Source organism: Enoplosus armatus, chromosome 20 (genome assembly GCF_043641665.1).
Source record: "Enoplosus armatus isolate fEnoArm2 chromosome 20, fEnoArm2.hap1, whole genome shotgun sequence".
Taxonomy (NCBI): domain Eukaryota; kingdom Metazoa; phylum Chordata; class Actinopteri; order Centrarchiformes; family Enoplosidae; genus Enoplosus; species Enoplosus armatus.
Window position 1 is genome coordinate 6004707 of NC_092199.1, and position 21636 is coordinate 6026342.

General features: G+C 39.8%; 1 protein-coding gene across 2 annotated transcripts; it reads left to right on the forward strand.

Moving 5' to 3' along the window:
* Nucleotides 1–4380: 4380 nt before the first annotated feature.
* ldb3b (LIM domain binding 3b) lies at nt 4381–20901 on the forward strand. Of its 2 annotated transcripts, none has more exons than XM_070926985.1 (10): nt 4381–4496; nt 4677–5017; nt 8748–8899; nt 9204–9279; nt 13645–13667; nt 15688–15885; nt 17264–17287; nt 19244–19413; nt 19543–19579; nt 20255–20901. In XM_070926985.1, the coding sequence occupies exons 2-10, from the start codon at nt 4922–4924 to the stop codon at nt 20349–20351; spliced, it is 873 nt and encodes a 290-aa protein (XP_070783086.1). In that variant the 5' UTR covers nt 4381–4496; nt 4677–4921; the 3' UTR covers nt 20352–20901. The 2 variants fall into 2 exon arrangements, with proteins under 2 accessions (XP_070783086.1, XP_070783087.1); XM_070926986.1 differs by having other exon boundaries at nt 4451–4468.
* The last annotated feature ends 735 nt before the right edge of the window (nt 20902–21636 follow it).

Consider the following 21636-nt stretch of genomic DNA (forward strand, 5'->3'; position numbering starts at 1 on the left):
TGCATTTCTCTTGATGCCATACTAATATCTACTATTTGATATACAGATGACAGTTTGCTAAATGACTTAACTGTTATAAGTGTGTGGCTTCAGGATTGTTATCATGGACATAGACGTACAGAACCACCTCACCAACTGTGTTTTAACACCCTTTTCATTGTATGTCACATTTCCAAAGCTCTTTTTCTCCACTCCTGTACATTGCAGTTCCCTTTGAGATTCCCAAGATTGCTGCATCATTGACTATGATTGTAATTATTTTGAATTAAGTCTGACTCATGCTGTCATCTTTATGTTTGTTAAACAGTCAAATTAAAGATTCAGTCTTAGTTAACGAGGCAACAAAGTTGATACATTCCCACCGTTGCTCATTTGTCCTGCAGTACCCATCAATGAATGTTTTAAAATGTCATGGCTAAAATTCTGGCATTATGACAAAACAAATATATAAATATATTACATTCTGCTTTAATGAAGTGATGGTTTATGAAGTGATGGTTTCCTGTTGATTTTGTTTGTAGCTTTGTACAAAATGTTTTGTGTTGTCATTATTTATTTTTCTAAATAAAAATGTTGCTAAATTCTGCACAACTGGTGGCCGCGTCTCAGTGTCTTTGCCTTTGTGATGCTTCAACTAGCCTTTCATTAGGGCTGTAACTAATAATAACTTTCACTATTAATTCAACTGCTTTGGTCAATAAAATGTCAGAAAATAGTTGAAAATGTCCATCACAATTTCCCAAAGTGATGTCGTCAAATTGTTTATTTTGTCCATCCGACAGTCTAAAACCCAAAGGTATTCCGTTTTTTTATCATAGAAAACAAAGAAAAACACCAAATATTCATATTTAAATGATTAATCGATTATCTAGTCCAGGGGTCGGCAACCCGCGGCTCTGGAGCCGCAAGCGGCTCTTCAGCCTCCTTGTAGCGGCTCCCTCTGGCCTTGACAAAAAAACATGAAAATGAATAACGGTTATTTCTTAATTTAATTTTTATTTATTTTATTTCTGTTTATGTTGTACAGTTATTTGGGAGTTCAAGGTGATACTTTAACATCGAATTAAAAAAAAGTTTTAATAATTTGTCAACTAAAATATGCGTCACACTCACGTCTACAGCCCTCGCCTTTACCTGCAGGCGGCCTTCTTCAGTGTCCGCCCCCCCCTGCCCTTGGTAAGCTAACCATGAGTAAATCCAAAAAAAGAAAAGTCTCAGAAGAAAATAGAGAGTTTAATTCTGTGTGGACAGATTCATTTGCCTTCACCACCAACGATGCTGGCTTACCCGTGTGTTTGATATGTGGCGAGAAATTAGCAAACAACAAAAAATGTAACGTTGAAAGACATTAAGCACTCAGCATTTGCTGAGAAGTACCAAACTGAAGATGAGCGAAAGAGAGCGATTTTGGAACTGCTACGGAAAGTTGAGCAGAGCAAACACACTTTCAAGAAGTGGATCAACTCTACAAACTCAACTACAGCTGCTAGTTTTGTGGCAGCTCAGGAGATTGTAAGGAGGGGAAAGCCGTTCACAGACGGAGAATACATGAAAGAATCGTTCATAAAAATATCAGAGCATCTACTCTCAGACTTCAAAAATAAACAGAAAAAGTACGCATTTGGAGTCCTGTCCATCTTTGGCTCAACATACTTATGCGAGCAGGTTTTCTCGAGCATGAACTTCATAAAGTCCAAATATCGCTCCCGCCTCACAGATGACAGCCTGCAGTCCTGTGTGAAGGTCACAGTCACATCTTACAGCCCTGACATAGAGAAGATCTGCAGCGATCTTCAGAAACAGAAGTCACATTAAACAGGTGAGAACACTAGCATTTAATAGGCTATTATTTTTCAGAAAAACATTCATTTTAGAGCCGGAGCTGATGTGGTTTTGTTTGTGTGTTCAGGTGCGTCGGTTGATTGCTGCACGTGACAGAAGAGGATGACAGCACACTGAAATGGACTTTAGTCACAAACATTCCTAATTGTATGTTTACTTTTTTTAAGCTGTGGCTATACGTTTTATTTATATTAAAGTGGGCTAGTTTCTATTTTATTAATTTTACACAAATATGGGAAGGACTCAAATAAGCCTGCATAGTTCAGTGTTTAATTCATGTCAAAGTTGGCCTCCACATGCACACTACATTTCTGTATGGGTTTTCCTTTGTTATAACAGTTAAAAATAGAAAAAGAATAAAACTTATAAAACTTTATAAGCTGTGTTATGTTTTGCGGCTCCAGACTATTTTCTTTGGTGGAAGAGGGGGCAAAATGGCTCTTTTGATAGTAAAGGTTGCAGACCCCTGATCTAGTCTCTTTGTCCATCGACTGATTGATTAATTAACTAATTATTTCAGCTCAACATTAAACTGTCCTTCAATGCATGCATACCATCCACTTATACATTCAAGTGTTACTCAATAGTCTGGCAAAAAACTAAACTTCATCTTGCTCTTCGCACAATTCAAATGCACACATTCATGTGCAGCACCATAATGATTGTGGTCACTGCAGCTCCCAATGCATCATCTGACTATTAGTGTCCACTGACCAATATGTTTTCGTAAATCATTTGGTCAGTTTCCTGAATGGAAGCGATCTATCCGGCACAGCCGATAACTGGAACATCCTGTTGTCAGATAACAGAGTGGCATTAGCAAAAGTCATATCTGTCCAACATGCCAGAGAGCAGATATGAGGGACATTTACCCTGCATGCTGTTTGACCTGAATAGGCCTCTCTGCAGAACTATGGCACCCTGCAGAGGTGAGAGCTGGTACTCGATTTCCATGAGTGGAGGATATAAATGGCTGGAGACATTCAATTCAATTTTATTTATATAGCTACTGCTGGAAAAAAAAAGAAAAGAAATGGTATGTGCATTATACTATAATGAAACAGAAACAAATCAATGAAAACAAGTAAATGAAAAAAATCAAAGCATATATAGATGAGATATACTTTAAAAATTGAATGTAATAGTATTGATAAGAACTACAGGAGAAAAGAGATAAAGAGGAGGTATCCTCTTCCTTGATCCTTGTTTGTTTTGCTGCCTCCATGGCAATGTCTGTTTTTCCCCTCCGAGTAAATATTGACCTTTGCTGGTGCTCTGAAAGTATTTTATTTTGGTAAACAATTTGCTTGTGATGTCTTGCTGCGTTTCTGTCTTTCTCCACCCTCCCTCTCCATCTCACAGTGCGTCCAATCTCTTAGAAACCTGTATGAGGTCATACTAAATTAGCAGGGCTGCAGGCTCCTTAGTGGCCACCCTGCAACATGTGTGCGTGTGTGTGTGTGTGTGTGTGTGTGCATGTGAAGCGATTGTAGTATAATGATTGTAGAAGTGTGAAGGGAAGGAGACACAGAAGAGCATCAGTGACACGTCTGGTGTGTAATCGTGCTTGTTATCCATCACACCATCGCTGGGAAGTAATTTCCACTGAGTGTGTGTTTCATTGTTTGTGTCTTTCTGTGATGAGAGAAATGGCTGCTTGTGTGTGCAAGAGGTTCTGATTCTGATTACGTTACTGTCCCTGTGGGGAAACTTCATCTTGCTGTAGATCAGCCCTAATTATACAGTAAAAAGACATGGGAATAAAGTTACAGCTCAAGAAAATTACAAATTCAAATATAGCCACATGCGGCAATAATCGGGGTCCAAGCAGATTGCGTAAAATCGATTGGATTTTTTGAGCAGAAGACCAGATGCAGATGACTTGAGAGATTAAAATGATTAAAGAATTTTGACTCTACGCCAAGCTGTTTTTGAGATAATTGCGAAAACGTAAACTTACAGTAGGTGTTTAGTTTCACACCAGAGCACAAAGTCAATTTCAAGGTGAGTGCTTGTGACTAATATTCACAAAAAATATCAGGATGTGATTAGAATAAATGTCTGTCACCACCTATTAAACAATGTCAGAATCTACTGTTTGTCTTCCCTTATCCTAAACAGCTGTAGTTGGCTGCTAATTGAATTTCTCTGTATCACACACACACACACACACACACACACACACACAGGACTGGCAGCTCTATCACCTTGATGGGGGTGTTTCTAGGGCGCTGGGTAATTTGTTGTTTCCTTTCTCAAGCAGAACGAAAGACTGCGAGACTGAAAAGCGACATCAGCGCACAGAGACTGATTAGTGATACAGATAATAAGGTGCTAGCAGCATGAACCGATAGCACTAAGAGAGGGAGAAAGAGAGAGGGAAGGAGAGAGAGAGAGAGAGAATGTGTTGCAGTAAGAGGGGTCTATATTGGCGATGTGAATCGGCAGTGAAGCATTCTGGGGCTTCGTGTTACAGGCCTTATAAGGGCCAGGGACCCTGTGTCTCTGCTCACCTCGGCTATTCTTAGGCTGTCTGTCCCTCACCCTCAGCAACTCTGCAGGCAAGAAACTTCTCCATCTTAATATTACATTTAAAGTTCACTTTTGAGAGCATCTCAAATTTGAGGTTTGTTGAGAGAGTTTTTGATTTCAGGGTAAGAGCTTGAGGAGGTTTTTTTGTGGCTCTAGTCAGGAGAAATAGTCTATGTTTTGCAGCTTGGCTCTACACTCTCTTACTGCGTGTGTGTGTGTGTGTTTATCTACACATTTGTGTATCTGTGTGTATTTGTGTGCATGAATGCATGCCTATGTGTGTCCCTCCGTTTGTGTCACAGAGGTTCCACAGCACCTGACCCACCCACCCACCAGCACCACCACCCCAGGGTGTTTGTCCTGAGAGCTGGGAGCAGACGGGGCGAGACGGTAGTGAAGCCAGGGCTGACGGAGAAGAAGCGACCACCGAGACGCCGGCGGGGACAAAAAGGATAGCAGGGGGAGAACAAGGGCACACCGAGCAGGAGGAGAAACCACACAGCCAGCAGGAGTTGTTATCAGGAGGAGTGTTGACGTTTAACCGAAGATGAGTGCGTACACAGTGTCTCTGAACGGCCCCGCTCCATGGGGCTTCAGACTACATGGAGGAAAGGACTTCAACATGCCACTCACCATCTCCAGGGTAAGGACAGAGTCACCTTCACAGGCTGAGATTTGTTGTCACAAAGCAACTTACAAATAAAGATCAAGTAAAAGCAATGACGTTGACGAGGTGGCACACAAACACCAGCTAACAGATAATCCGCTGTTACAAAGCAGTGTTACATTACGATGAAATATAACTCCCAAACGATTTTAAACTAAAGATCTTCAACACAGACTTTGGTACACTAATTGACTGGCTTTGGCGAATTGGAAAGATGATAAAAAAACAAAACAACATACACGATGCACAATAATGTAAACACAGAACTGATCATGCCCATCTTAACCTGCTTGAATATATTAGTAAGCAGCATGTTGGTGATTTCCAGGTGAAGGTATGTGTAGGTGTGTCAGTAAAAAACAAATTAGGTTGTAAAGTGAAGGTTCTTTTAGATGTGTAGGTTATTTCAACATTTAAATGACAGTAAGTGGAGAAGGTTTATTATAAGACTCTGTAACATTCAGTCCTTCAAACAGTTAAATATAACCTCGACGTCTCAATACTTTAATTTTTCAAACCACTTTTCATCCTTTTCACCTGGTTTGACAATAAAGTCTTGCATGTTCAAACTTCATCAAGCTTGTGTCTTTGCATGTGATACGTGTGCGCACAGGTGTGTGTGTGTGTGTGTGTGAGCAGTGGCTGAGCTGTGGTTATGTAATGTTGCTGTATGTGACGATGACAGGGAGGCTCAGATGTAATCACCGCAGAGATTTCTAAAACAGAGCAGCGGTGGAAAGACGGGAATAGTTTCACTGGAGTTGAGTTGCTGCTGCATTAGTCAACTTTTACTGTTAGTTTTCTCGAACATTGCTCTGGGTATAATAGCTTGAATGTTTGGTCCCCCCTCAAATTTTATCTGGTCATAATCAGCTTGATTAATCATGTGAAAAGGAAAGATTAAGAGATGCGATTCATTTATTTATTCTGTCAAATCTCACACAAATGATATGTCAAAATGACAGTACATCGCCTACAAGATGGCAAAGGTACAGACTTGTTTAAACTGCAGACAAACAAGATGTTTTAAATAAAAATAACTCTATTTTCTTATATGTACAATAAAACATTCTCAACCATCAGTATAGATATAGATCTGCCTAAAATTTGTAGAATTTAAGAAGAAGTGGGGTAAATAAAGTGTCACTCTTCAAATTACAACAGCAAATGGATTCGTTTTAACTTCTGCAGCAGAGAGACTGGGTGTCTCTCTCTCTCTCTCTCTCTCTCTCTCTCTCTCTGGCAGGACCGCTGGTGTATTTACAGCGTTTCCTTTAAATAGCACTGGAGGAGAGGTGGATGGATGGATGGATGGATGAATGGAGAGGGGTGGGAATGGGACAGGGAAGAAGCGAGGAAGCTAACAGCAGCTTGTGTTACCTTTAGTAAGCTTTATTCCTCGCTTATGGCCAGTTTTAGTTTCACCTTTTTGGAGCTATTCCTGCGAGGATGACGTCATTGTGAGGGAGTGGATGGGTGGAGGAATTCATTCAGGAGAGAGAGAGAAAAGGAAGAAGGTGGAGGAGATGACGCTTACCTGAGTAGAACAGTGTGGACATTAACTCCCTCCCACCTCCAGCTCCTCATTCTTCTGTCCTGATTGATGTTGGTGATCAGCCTGCGTTGTATTGATTCACAGCTCCAGACATAGGTTATTGTCTTCTGATCCCAGTCTTTGGCAACCAGGGGGGTTGGATCCACGTCCGGTGTGACATTGTATCATTGGATTTGTGCTCATCCTGTGGTCCCGTTGGGCTCTGACAGGTTAACATAAAACACTGCAGCTTGACGTGACAACTCGGGGTGCCATTACAGTTTGACGTAACACCGCCACAGCTTGGATTTCGGTCTACTCTTGCTAAGAACTAAGAAAGGAAAGAGGAATGAAGACAGTGGACTCCTCACGTCTTGTTAGCCAAGCTGAAAGCCTTTAAATATGTCACACACCAAACTGCTGTCCAGTGATTTGCTATTAGTGGGGTTGTAATTGTTAAAATTATGGAGAAAACAGGCTGAAATAGTTTCCTCAATATATGATCCATGACATTTCTGCTGTGTTGAGGTTAAATGAATGAAAACAGCTCTCTGATGATTGGTGATGAGCTGATGAATTAATGAAAGAAGGAGTATCTTTTTATAGATATGTAACACATTTTGAGATACAAAACATTTTTTAAAAGAAAATCCAAGACAGTGTTGCCCTTTCATTAATATCCAATTATTTAAAGGAATCAATCTCCATATCTATTTCTTGTTCGTCATCTTTTGTTTGACATGTTTGATCCATACGGAAACATGGAAACAGCATGTTATGTGTCCGTGCCTGTGTGTTTGATTACACCGAGGCAGCCGTGCAGAAATCATTCCTCTCCGCCTGATATGACCTTGCTTTTCCACCTACTGTCACTTACCATAACTCTACTTTCTACACACACACACACACACATATACACACACACACAGGCATAATGACTGTAATTCAAAGGGAGAAAAAGAAAACCAGACAATAAAAGGTTGACAGGAGGAACAAGGATGAGAGTGACAGTCAAAAGAACAGAGAACATTATGTTATGTGACATGGTGACATAACGTAGGTAAAAGTGTAGATTGTAGAGAGGACGACTATACTTAATGTAAATACAAAAAAAAGATCAAGGAAGTCTTGTATGAATGTCAGTAGCAGGTGTGTGGGAGTGGTATGGTGTGTGTGTGTGTGTGTGTGTGTGTGTGTTTGTGTGTTTGTGGGGGCTCAGGAGGGTCAATCACAGTGAAGCCAGGCAGGCATCGCCAGCATTGCTTATTTTTAACTCTTTAACGAGTTGACTGTAAGCCTAGACCCAATGCTGTACGCCCCAGGGCTCTGGGCTCACGGAAACCTCCTCTCTGTGCAGTTTAAGCGACAAAGTCTGGCTTTGTAGCAGAACCTGGAGAACGAGGATTCAGCTGACAACTGAAAAATAGTTTAGAAAAGAAAAGAAACAAAAAAAACGTGTTCTTTTCAAAGTGAAAATAAAGAACTGCAAGGTAACGGTTCACATTATCTACAAAATAAAAGTTTTTAAAGTTTTCTTGGATTTAACCATTCGTTCATACAAATTACTAATTTATACATTATTATTCTTAACATCAAAAATAAGCACACTTTCTTTGCATTTGTCACTAGAAACCCTGCTGCTTTGCAACTTATTTCTTTTAGTGTTAGACATCCTTATTTACCGCTGTGGAGACTGATTAGACTCTTTGATAAAATGTGGTTCCACTCTATTGATCAACGTAACACAGAAATTTTTATCCAGCCCTTCATCTGCAAAGCTGACGGATTAGTTTATTTTGCTTCATCAGCTTTTCTCTTCTCTACCTTTAAGGCTTATTTACTGAGCTGCTACACACACAGCATAAATAACTATGTGGAGTGAGGCGCTACATCACAGTCACATGTCAGCTGAGCTGTAATGCTGTTTTGACCTGGCGTTTACAGCAAAAAAATGAGCCGTCAAATGAAAAAATTGTCAATTTACATTTTAAGTTTAGTTTCTGATTTAACACCCACACTGGGGAATTAATCCAGCATCCACAAATACGCCTCCAGTCTGTAATATGTGTGTATGTTTGTGTAACTGCGTATGTTTTTCAGTTGCTTGCATGTTTCCTGAGGAATCTGTGTCAGTGGTCCCAGTGTGACCTGCTCTCTTGACCCCCTCCATAGATAACTCCGGGCAGCAAGGCAGTGGGCGGCAGCCTGGCCCAGGGTGACATCATCTCAGCCATCGACGGGGTCAGCACCGAGGGGATGACGCACCTGGAGGCCCAAAACAAGATCAAGTCTGCCTCCACCAAACTGTCACTCACCATGCAGAAGTAAACAACCAGCACAAACTGAAGTAGATGATGCAAAAGCTAATTTTCTGGATATTTCCTGCTGAGACAACAGAAAAAAGACAAATCAGTGTGGACATTTTGGGAGTTTAGGAGGAAGTTAAAGTGTTAAAAATGCTACACATATTACTTGAGCTGCAGCTATATACATATTGGTTTTCCTCATTGGTTAATGATTGTTTTTTTCCCTTTTTTTTATAAAACATCTTGAAATTGTTACATAAAAAGTGACAAAATGTGATGCAACAGTATATTTTAAAGGGATATTTCATTGTCTAACCTTCAGATCAAGACGTCCAGCACCAGTTCCCACAGCAACTCCAAGAATGGACTCACCAATGCCAATCATCCCCCACCAGAAGGTATAAACATCCCCATAACAATAATGAACAAATCAACACAAAACAATACCAGCTATCCATGCAAACACAATATGTATAGCTGTATACTTGTACATGTTTGTCTGTAATACCTGTTTTGTATTCTTGTCCTGGGTCACTATTCTTTAATAATGCCAGCACGCAGAGTCCTGTTGCCCTCTAGTGTCAAATATTCACAGTGCAACTGCAGGGAGCCCTGTGCAGAGGTCAGAGGTCAGCAAACCAAAAACACCAACCAAATGAAAGGAAAACTGAGACAAAACGTGCTGATGCCTTCACTCTCTTTTTACTTTAAAGCTTTATGTTCTATCTGTCTATTTTGAACTCTTCTCGTCTTTTTAAGGAGTTAGAAAAAGTGAAAGAGGAGCAGCCAATGTCCTATGAAATTTTCCAGGATAAAAAGCCCTCCAAAAGGAACCTCTTCCGAGTCGCTAAAAAAGATCCAGAGCTCCTCTCAACCCCGGTCAAAGCTCCTGCCTCCTCCGCACCATCTGCCGCATCTCCACCAGGCCAGCCGGGGCAGTACAATTCCCCAATTGGCCTTTATTCTCCCGAAACTCTCAGAGAAATGATGCTGATGCAGGGCGAGTTGGGAGAGGGGTCGGCAGCCTCCCGGAGAGTTACGTCTTTTGGGTAGGTTACGACTGCGATACATAACCTCCAATTACTGAGAGAGGAAGATTTAACTCCAAAAACCAACACCCCAACCAGAATTAACAAAAGTGCTGCTTTTCTCTCTGGAGAAATGAAACACCCACTTCCCCATTTAACCTCACATTAACAGGACCGTGATGAGAAAATATACTCAGAATCTTCCCAGCATTCATTCCTCTCACACGTGGCACTATTTCGGGAGCGTACACACAAACATACCTGGCTGGATTCCAGGTTACAGAATAGCAGGAGATCAGACTACAGGGTCATCTGAGGATCTTTATTACAGGCAGATCTGAGACGCTTTATTAAAGGTCGAGTGGCCTCAGCGTCCAATCCAAATGTCTCAGATGCCATCCAAAAGGTAATTCAAAATAAAATGAGTGGACAGTGGTTAGAGGAGGGTGTGACTCATTTACTGTAAAATAAAAATGAAACCAGGGAGATGATGTTGCAAAAATGAAATCTTTTTTAAAAACTCTTTTTTTGCTGTTTCAGCTCCCTGATTTCCCTCTTCGAGGCTTTTTATCTTCAAGCTGTTGCAAATTCAAAGCCCAGAACAGAGTTTTAAATCCTGTTCATCCTGGAAAACCAGAGAGTTGCTTGTGAAGATTTTTTTTGGTGGTTTTTAAATTGTTGGTGAGGTTACAGGAAGGTGATGATTTGTATTTGGACACTTAAAGGCCCTAGAGAGCCACTAGAGATCTCTGAAATGATTTAAAAATATAAACTTTCCTTTGTTGTAATTTATTTAAATATTCTAGGGATAGTCTGCAACTAAAAATGACTTTCTTAACTAACTGATTGACTGTTTGGTCTATAAAATGTCAGCAAACAGTAAAAAATGTTCATCACAAGTTCCCAGAGTCCAAACTGACATCTTCAGTTAATTAGTTTTGTCCAGCCAACGATACAAAACTCAATGAGATTCAATTTATTATCATAGAAAACTAACAATTGCAGAAAATATGCTAAATTAAAAAGCTGGTACCAATGAATTTTTGCCATTTTTGCTTAAAAGATTACAACCTTATTTTGGTATATTTGGCCATTTGGCTATTTGTGGGCTATTACACATTTTGGATTAAAAGTGTGCAATGAGACATTTTGGATCGTGGGGGTGCTAGAAGAGCAGCACTTTGCAGAGTGCCTCATCACTTGACATTTCTCATCTAACGCCCATAGCACACTCTGACAGCATCACACAGACGTCAAGACACCGGCGATGTGTTGGCTTACATAGAAAATAATGGGTGCAGCAGGTGTTTTTACGATATGCCGCCATCGTGTGTGGATGTTTATCCATTTTGGAATTATGAGAATGCAAATTTGGGGGGACACTGTACTAAATTTTGAGGTTTGAGGTTGCTATAACAAATCATATTTGTATTTTAAAGAGTAATGTTGACCATAGTGTTCCAACCACTGACCAACCGTCTATGAGTTGGTCCTTTTCTCAATACTTTTTGACACTCAGCCCCAAACCTTCCCACCAAAGACTTAAATCTTCCATTTAAATAAAAAGTTCAATAATTTCCTCAAACAGCTGGGCACCGTAGTTATTAGTGAGCATTACTCAAACAGGGGTTAGTAGTGTATTTGTTGAGGACTATTTTCAGTCGTGGATTAATACGCATTTGGTGGTCTAGTGAGCATTTACAGCAGCAGGACGGTGTATATGGGATCGACTTAAAATAAACTTCAGTCCCCAGGTTCATCATAATGTGCAACAGTGAAGGAATAAACTCGTTACACAGACAATACTTGATAGTTGGATACATTCTTCCATGGGATTCATTGACAATGAGAAAAATATAGAATATCACCAAGATTACAACCTTTTAATATCCTATGTTTTGCATTTTGTAGCTTTAATATATTGAATCAAAAACAGGTATTATTTAAGTTTTACCTGATTATTTTTGGAGTACACATTTGCACATTTTCTCTCTCTTATAACATCTCTGCAGGGCCAAACCAACAATGCCTGTATCTGACTATACTATACAGTTGGTGGGAGTTAAGTTGGGGGAACTCTTTCCAGTGGGATGTCATGAGTTTGGGTGAAGCCTCAGTCATGGAATACTTGTAGATGTTAATTAAGGGCGCAATCTGCTTGGCCTCTGACATATCACATCCAGGTATCAGTCCTCACTAATGTGTTTCCCCTCTGGAGCTGAGCTGCTTCACAGCAACGGCCAACGGTAAGTCAGGTGTCGGGAAACGTGCTCCAGGCCCACCTCACCGAGTACATGGAGACTCTGATATCCACTGGCTCACACACACACACACAGGAGAGAGCAGCTGTTGTACATGGTCATGGAATGTTCCGCTCCGGTTACACACCATCATCCCGAATCCCCTGGATGCCTCCTTTCCAAACCCTGAGATCTGTATAGGGAGATGTCTCACGTGTGAGGCGCTGCCGAGCACGTTCCTCTACTGTACCGTGAACACATCCATGTGCTGTGGAGACAAATCCGCCGGCTGATTCATGTGTTGTGCTCTCAAACGCCCGCCGCCTTTACTGCGGTGGCAGAGTGGAACTGAACACATTTACACTGACAGTAACAGCAGAGATGTTTGGGTTAATCACAGCATCACAGCAACCCTAACCCTCCGACATATGAAGGCAATTTGTGTAAATGTGGAAGTTGTTTGGTCTTAAAGTGCCTTTGGGAATGAAATAACATTAACGTGCCGCTTCTGTGCGGCCTCCACGGTCTGGATGTGAAAGTGCTTTGTACTCAAGTAGCTAATTAAACAAGGCAGGAGGATTACTTGCTAGTTTATGATTTGAATCATCAAACTCCACGGTTTCTTGCATTGTGATCAGAAGAAATGCATCAGTTAGTAAAAATCTGAAACACAAGATACTGTGTGAGATACAAGTGGGCAGGAAACCAAGCTATCAAGAGATCAGAGGGGTAGCAGCTCATCATCGGTTCATGGAGGCCGAACACTCGTTATTTAGCGACAAGAACGCGATTTAATGATATTGATGATGATGATTTAATAATAATGGAAATTTATGAAAGTAAAATGTATTTCATGGAGCAGAGGCTTGTGACATTTACTTCCCAAAGTTTGTTATTGGCGCAGCTGATAGCAGCACAGCCCAGAAGAGATGTCTCGTCATCTGTTAAAACTGGACTAAAATTAGTTGAAAAGTTTAAGGTTTGTAGATTGTAACCTTTATTTTAATGCCATGTGATTACCATATTTTCAACACACCACTACAGGATCTGCTGGACAAATTGAAAGTGAAATCCTTCACATACGTTGGTGCTTGGAGAGTACCGGCAGCTTGTCTCCTCGTCTAAATGTAACGGCAGCAGTTCTGACATAAGTGGATCAGGTGGTCTGTGTTGTGTTTGTGTAGTTGTGTATTTTTGTGGCTGTTCTGTGCTAAATGTGTCTCTGTAACCCCCCCGTCTTGTGTCATGTGATTGAGACACTTCTGCTCTTGTCAGTCACTCCTGGTGATGCAGGGGAAGCTGGGAAATATCCCAGTGATGACAAACAGCTGCTATTCTGACCTGTACATGGGATTACAGAGCTGTAGTTGGATAGTTTCCTACAAACGCACACTGTGCCATTGTTGTCACCTTAATACCTCTGGTGATTCATTACATTCTGTCCTGTCTCTCTTTCTGTCTGTCTGTCCGTCCGTCCCTCTCTGGTGTGTTTCAGGTTATCGCAAACACAGCCGCAAAGTCAGTACCGTCACAATATTCAGTATTTAATGTGCATGAAGTTTACGTCAGTTTTAGAGCATTCATGCGCGTGTAGATGAACTAAAGCTTAAGGCTTCAGCGTTAACTGTAACAGCATATTGAGTGTGCTGATCATTTGTTTCTTTAGGTAACTGCAACAATAACTCACAGGCTGGAAATTCAAGACATGTTATTAACAGCATCTGGTCCCCAGAAGTGGAAAGTAACAAAGTCCATCTACTCAAGTACTGTACTTCAGTACAGTTTTAAGGTACTGCTACTTGAGTAAATTGTGGCTTGAGACTTTTCCTTCATATACTTCACATTCATTTGGCAGCTGGAGTACTGGTTACTTTATAGATAAAGACAAAGATAATGACTTTGTGAGGACTTAATTTAAAATGATACAGTGCTAAACTACCTAAGATTACAGTATATGGAGCATATTTGACTTGACCAAATACAGAGTTACTTACACAGTTTAAAAGAACCAAAATGGGATATTTTATTTCATACTTGAGTATATTGTAATGCTAATGCTTCTTTACTTTTTCTTAAGTAAAAATTGTAATGCTGTACTACAATATCTACCTATATTTTCCACCTCTGCTGGCTTTCATATTCATTTTGTGAATATAAATGGATTTACAGTACATTACTGCGTATTAATGCATGTGCGATGGTGTTTTGCGTGTCCTTTATACATCCATGTTTGGCAGTTAGTGTGTATCAGTAAAACATCATCTGCATTGAGTGTGTGTGTTTAGGTGTGTGTTTGGCCTGTTGGTTGTGTCAAACATTAGCATGTTTAGTGTTCTTTGGACTGGTACGTCAGCTTTAAGCATTGTTTCCCTCAAGTAAAAGCTTGTATTTTGTCATTAGAGTTTTGTCATTCAGCTCTAAGTCGTGATGGACAAAGCCTCAGATTCTCAGCAGACATGCTGTGTCCCAATGCCATATGACGTCTGTTAGAGCGTCTTCATCTTCCGTAAAGGGACAAATTTATTAGACCACCACCCAGTGTAAGGTGTTTGCCACCGCTGCCCTAAATTAACAGTATTGCTGATTACCAAAATATTTTATGTTTCTGTAATGGTTAATCCACTAGTATGTGCAAGCCAAGCTCTTTAATCAAAATGATATCTTTAATGCTAAAATATAATTATTGTTGTTATCCATGAATTCTCAAATTCTCAAATTTAAATTTACTTACATTTACTTTCCTGAACAGAAAAATTTGTTTTCTGGTTGCAAGAATGCAAGCTGTTATCAGGGCCAAAGGAGGTCATACAAAATATTAAGATTTTTGGTTAATATATGTGAATAAGGACTATTTAGTTGTTCCAGTTTGTTATTTGCCTAATAAATAACAATTTTTCGACAGATTTCTAAAATATTTGTGTTTTCTCGTTTTTATGACAGGTGGTCTAATAAATTTGTTAAGCACTGTTTATTGTGACAAATTAAAATTATATGAATAAAATGTGTCACTGTGATCATTATGCTACTATTCGTGTTCTTTTTTAATTAATTAATATTCTTACTGTTGCCTTATCTAGGGAATAAATCTGCCGCCTTATGAATATATTTTTAAAAATTCTGCTAATTTAGTCTGCATACTGACATCTTTGAGTTCACTAAATTCTGACACTTTTCCAGTGTGAAAACCCTACATCCTCTAAAAATGCTTACAATTACTGTGTAGTATGGAACTGGGACACAGCTCTAATAAAGTATGAGGTGTATTTGGTCTGCGTAGTTGAGTGTACACACATGAGGTCTCTCCAAAAGCTAATACTCAGCAGTACAACAGCCCTACCTGTCTGTCAGTTGTATTACTACATGTTGACCCAGTTTCCTCCCTTCACTTTGGTGCTTTCTCTCTGGTGTTATTTTTTTCCTCTCAAATTCCCCTCTCCTCCCCCTCATGTGTTAACCTCTCACCTTCACCCCTGCACCTGAAACCTCCCCACCTCCTCTCCAACCCACCGACCTCTGACTCCCCCTCCGACACTGACAGTGTGGAGTACACTCCCAGCTTCAACCCCATAGCTCTGAAAGACTCGGCCCTGTCCACCCACAAGCCCATTGAGGTGAAGGGTCCGGGGGGAAAGGCCACCATTGTTCACGCCCAGTACAACACACCAATCAGCATGTACTCACAGGACGCCATCATGGACGCCATTGCAGGGCAGTCGCAGGCCAAGGGACACGACAGGTGAGGTCGCACAACCAAACTAATCCCCTCTCCAGTCTTTTATGCGCTCTCTCCACTCATGCACTTGACATCACATCACATGCGCGTTGAAACATTAAAGGGTCGGTTTACCCAAATTACAAAAAACTTTTCTCACGTACCGCTAGTGGTTTCTAACCAAGCAGATAGTTGTGGTTTTATTTGCCATGGTTTCGAGTTATCCAACTCTTCCACAAATGGAAGTGACAGGAATTTTGTTTGTGCCAAAAGTGGTGTACTATTACTAATACTAGAGTCAGGCAAGGCAAGGCAACTTTATTTGTATAGCACATATGCCAAGGCAATTCAATGTGCTATACAGGGTAATAAAAATACGGCAAAGTTAAAAGATTTACAATTTAAAGAGTATAAAAATACAGGCAAGCAATACTAGAGATACACAATTTAGAACTAGTCAAGTGAAAATAGAAAGATAAAAGAACACAGAACATAATCCAACAATTAAATGCACAATTGAATTAAATTAAAAACGAATTTAAACAATTAAAACGATGGCTATTTAAAAGCTAAGCTAAGATATGTTTTTAGCCTTTACTTGGTAGAGCAGTGTAAAATAGGAAGGTTTTCAGCTTTGAAGTAAAGGCTTATAAAATGTCCAAATTTACTGTTGAATATAAAATAACACAAGCTTTCTAAAGCCCCAAAATTCCCTGAAAAACAGGTCATGATTATGTTCTGAATGGTAGTTACAGCCCTGTATGAGGTGAATTCAGCAACTGTTTCCAAATGCAAAACAAAGCATTTTTTGGTACAGCTCTAATTCAGCATGCAAAACTGACAGAAATAATGGCACCTCTTAGAAATGAAGTTGAAATAAATAAATATATATATATATATAATAAAACTGATGGCCCTTACAAATCTGTAGTATCAATAAATTATCCAGGAGACCCTTTTGTTGTTAGTACAAAGAAGTTTGAGGAAATCGTTAAAAGAAAAATGGGGCTTTTGGAACCATTGTATTGGGGTGGCAGCAAAACTATCTCAAAACTTGGGCAAAACAAATCCAACATGGCTGGATATCATTAGCAGAAAGTGAGAAATATTGGGGTTTTTTTTGTCATCTGGGTGAAGTAAACCTTAAAGATGCTTTTTCTGGAAAGCCCAAACAACAAACAAAAAGCAGCTTTTGAACGTATAAGCCTACGGTGCTACGACTCGGACGTCCACTGTACTGTATGCCCGGGCTTTTCCATGTTGTCTGTGTCCGTGCCGCGTACCCCTTCGTGCCTTTCACCCACTTTCCTCTCCTCATTCCATCCACAACCAAACAACCAACCACACCTGTGCTGTCCTCCACCCATCCCTCCCCATCCTTCCTTCCTGGTTGTGACCTCAGTGAGGAGGCGGGCTCCCCCTTGGCGTAAGTACAGCAGCGCTCCTATTTCCATCGCGCCTCTCCTCATACATGTGTCTCCTTTGTCTCATGATAGCACGCTTGTGCATTGCTCCGTGTGTCTCATAAACTAATATCCCTCTGAAAACATTTGGAACTCCTACAGCATCTACGTGTCTATTTTGTTGTGTTTATGTTTTTTATGTGTTACTGGGGTGTCAAACCAAGATGTTTGATGGACAAACTCACTAACCATGAGGCCATCATAGACTTGGTTATGGAAGTACTCACAAGTACTTTGGCCAAAGTGTGAGAGTGTTGAGGGTTTTCGTCTTTTTTTTTTTTTTTGGACTCCTCCTCTAAAAAAGCAGCCAATAGCATCACAGCCTCGGGAACCTGATGGGATTTCATGGCATGGGAATGTTCTGAGTATCCAATCACAGGTTTTCTACTGCCCGATCAGTATTGACTCACTTTTCTAACACTCATTAAAAAAACGCTGAAAAAACACTACTTCAACGTCATGTTGCTGTGGAAACTCACAGTTTCTAGCGTACACTACAGCACAGGCACCTTCAACGTGGAACTATGGGACAACACAAAGACAGTGTATATGGACAATAGACAGACTGTGCGTGAAGAAACAAAAATGCAATTGGTCTTAATGTAATAACTGCCCATAATTAAATAAAATCTGATTCAATGAAGCTTAAAAACATAATAGCATTTAGCATTTTTTACTTTTAATGCTTTGTAGTGCAGTGTGGTACTAAGAAATTTAAAAGACTATGGAGTCCCCACTAGCAAGTAGAAGACATTTGACATTTATTACTGTGTCATGCATACAACTATGGGCTTACAAGCAGTGATGGAAGAAGTATCCAGATCTAGTACCAAAAGTAAAAGTACTCATTGTGCAGAATAGCCCATTTTAGAATCCTAAATATTATATATTGGATTATAATTATTGAAGCATTGATATGTAAGCATCACTAATGTTGTTGGTGGTGATGGTGGGGATAATTTTAACTACTTTACTGCCGGGTAGCTTAATCCATAATAATACATCATGATTTATTAGTTGATTGTTGTTGTTGTTGTTTTTATTAACCTGAATCTGTAAAAGCTAACCTCTAACTATAGCTGTCAAATAAATGTAGTAAAGTTAAAAAGTACTATATTTCTCTCTGAAATGTGGCAGTGTAGAAGTATGAGGTAGCATAAAATGGAAATATTCAAGTAAAGTACAAGTACCTCAAAATTGTACTTTAGTACAGTATTTAGTTGCAACAAATTACATTGTACAATGTCAAACAATACTACAAAGCATGTTTAATTGTAACACATTAAAGAGTCCATCTCTTTTCCACGACTTTGAGACAAAGTTAGCTAAATTAAACATGTCAAAACATAAACAACCATTCCAATTTTGGTCATTTGTCCTCCAAAATATTGGTGATGAACCCTCTCAGCTCTGCCCTCTGCAGTACCAACAGGCCAGGGGATAGTTTCATTTTGATTTCACTGTGTGGTACTTTATTTTACTGTAGTCTTAAGCCTTTCAACAAGTATTTTCAAATAAAGGAAAGTGAAAAATTCAAACTTTGTTTTTCAAATTTTACAATTCTGCAATGAAGTTTGGAAATCAGAGAACCCTTTTACAGATAGCACATATAGACTGTTGCTGAAATGTTAATCCAGAAGTGAATACATTCATAATAAGACATCATTTCAAAATTGTATTTAATAACTTTGACTGATACGTATGGTATCAACTTCACAGACGTTACTTGGCTGTACATGTTGTAAATTATTCCTAACATGAAACATAAAACTGATGCACAACAACAAAAACACATAAAAAAATATTATAGTAATAGTATTTCTTCAGTTGCAGGCGATACTACATCATGGGCATTTAGTACATTATGATACAGTACATACTCCACACTCAGAGCTCTAACAGTACTCTCTGCCTCGCAGTGGAGCTCTGCCTGTCAAGGACCCTGTGGTAGACTGTGCGTCTCCAGTTTACCAGGCAGTGATCAGGCCAGGAGAGACAAACCAGGATATGTCTGACTGGGCTCGTCGTGCTGCCAACCTGCAGTCCAAGAGCTTCAGGATGCTGGCCCACATCACTGGCACTGAATACCGTCAGTACACTGACTCCTCCTTTCTTTTGTCCTTTCCTACCTTCTCTCTTGATCTTCTGTATACTCACCTCTGCTAATCCTCCTTATCAGTCCTTAACAAATTTCTCTTGTTCATTTCTCTCCATGCAGTGCAAGACCCAGATGAGGAAGCCCTGCAGAAGTCGAGGTAAGACGGTAAAGAAGATAGCAGCAGCTCAGCGTGGATATTCATGTCCCTTAGTCTAATTTCCCCCCGGGGATCAATAAAGTATTTCTGATTCTAATTCTGATTAAAGGAATGGTTGACATTTGGGAAATGTTCGCCTTCTTGCTGAAAGTTAGACGAGAAGATTGATACCACTCTCATGTCCCTTCTTTAAATATGAAGCCAGGAGACAGTTAGCTTAGCATAGCATGAAAACTGGAAGCAGGGGTAAACAGCTAACCTGGCTTCGTCCAAAGCTATGGTTAAAGCTTATTTGTTTAATCTGCACAAAAAACAAAGTGACAGCTTGTGGTTTTGGGGGGGGGGGTTACTGTATAACTATTTCTTGGCTGGGCGCAGTGACAGCGGAGACTCCAGGAAGACTCACATCATATCATTTTTACACTTTAGTTTTTGTATGAATTAAACAAAGGAGATGTAACATGTTATTTAGTGAGCTGTTTTCCCCTTTCCAGTCTTTATGCTAAGCTAAGCTAACCAACTGTTGGCAGTAGCTTCCTGTTTACTGTACAGACATGAGACTGATATCAATCTTTTCATCTAACTCATGTAGGTTGAACTATCCTTTTAAAATCGTGATCAAAAGTGTAAATATTACCTGATGTAAAAGCCTTGTCCTGCCTTCCACGCCATCAGAGAGAAGTTTGAGTCGGAGGTGAGAGGGCCCCGCTTTGCCAAGCTGAAGAACTGGCACCACGGACTGTCTGCACAGATCCTCAACGTCCAGGAATAAAGAGGAGAAGGAGAGGAAGAGAGAGAGAGGGCACATGTAAAGGAAGACATGGACAAAAGCACAGGAGTTAACAGGAAGAGGGGAGGAATTATGGAGAGAAAAAAAAGGAGCAGGAGGAGGAAACTCCTCAGGAATGCGAGATAGTGTTGTAGACTAGATTAGTAGAATGTGAGTTACTAACTGTTAGTGTGAGAATGCTATGTGTTCATAAGCTCGATATTACCTGTCAAATGTATCTGTCCGCTGCTAAGACCCGATCTCGCATTTGGGTTTTTCTTTCTTTGTTTCCTGTTTGTTTGGGCTCTGTCTCTCTTAAATAAAAGGGAAATTGTACAAATAATAAGTATTCAAGTGAAAATGCAGATGATGTTTCTTTTAGTACATGAATCGCATTCACAAACATATGAATTTTAACACTATAAGCATGCATGTGAGAAGGCACACAAGGACAAATACACACATAGAGATTTATCTAAATGCACAAATACAGTATGTAAAAAAATGCACTCAAAAAATGTACTGATATCAATGTGAATAAATGTTTTATTAAAACCATAAGGCTGAGTGAACTGTTGTAAACTCATGAATGAAACGAACGTGTCACTCTCTATTTTGGGAATGAAAAACTGGAGGCACGGTGTGGAGTCACAAATGATAAGGACATTTCTCGATCAATGTCTAACATGTCCTGTCATTTCTAGTGCCGTTGGTATGGCAGAGGGGGTGTTTTGACTTTGCAGAGACGATCATCCTTCAGAAAGAGCATCTAATAGCTTTTGACAGAATAATATGACGGTTTATTAGCTGCTGGCAACATGGACAATGACACAATTATGGTAGCGGGGTTGACAAAGCCTGAGAGGTGATCATTACTGCTACCGTATTCTCAAAGTTTGTTTTTGTTTAATGAGTATATGACATAAAAGAAAGACCTTTGATGTTGAAGCAGATGGTTGGACGTTCAACCTCTGAGGGTGATGTGTTGCTACTCATAAATACTGACGAATACTCCCAAAATGTTACATCATGATTGAACTTTCATGAGTAAGAATTGGACAATTTGAGGTAAAGTGATCAGAGCTGCAGACTTGAGGCTTGGACTTGAGGTTTTTGTGGCCACTTGGGGGCAGTAATTACACTAATTTGAAAAAATATAAATTGTGATTTGATTAAAAGAATATATCCAAATATTAAGTAATGGATAAATGGTTGAAATAAATAGCTAAAAGTTTTGACTAAACAGTTTAACTAATGAGCTAAAAGTAATGGATAAAAGGTTGAAATG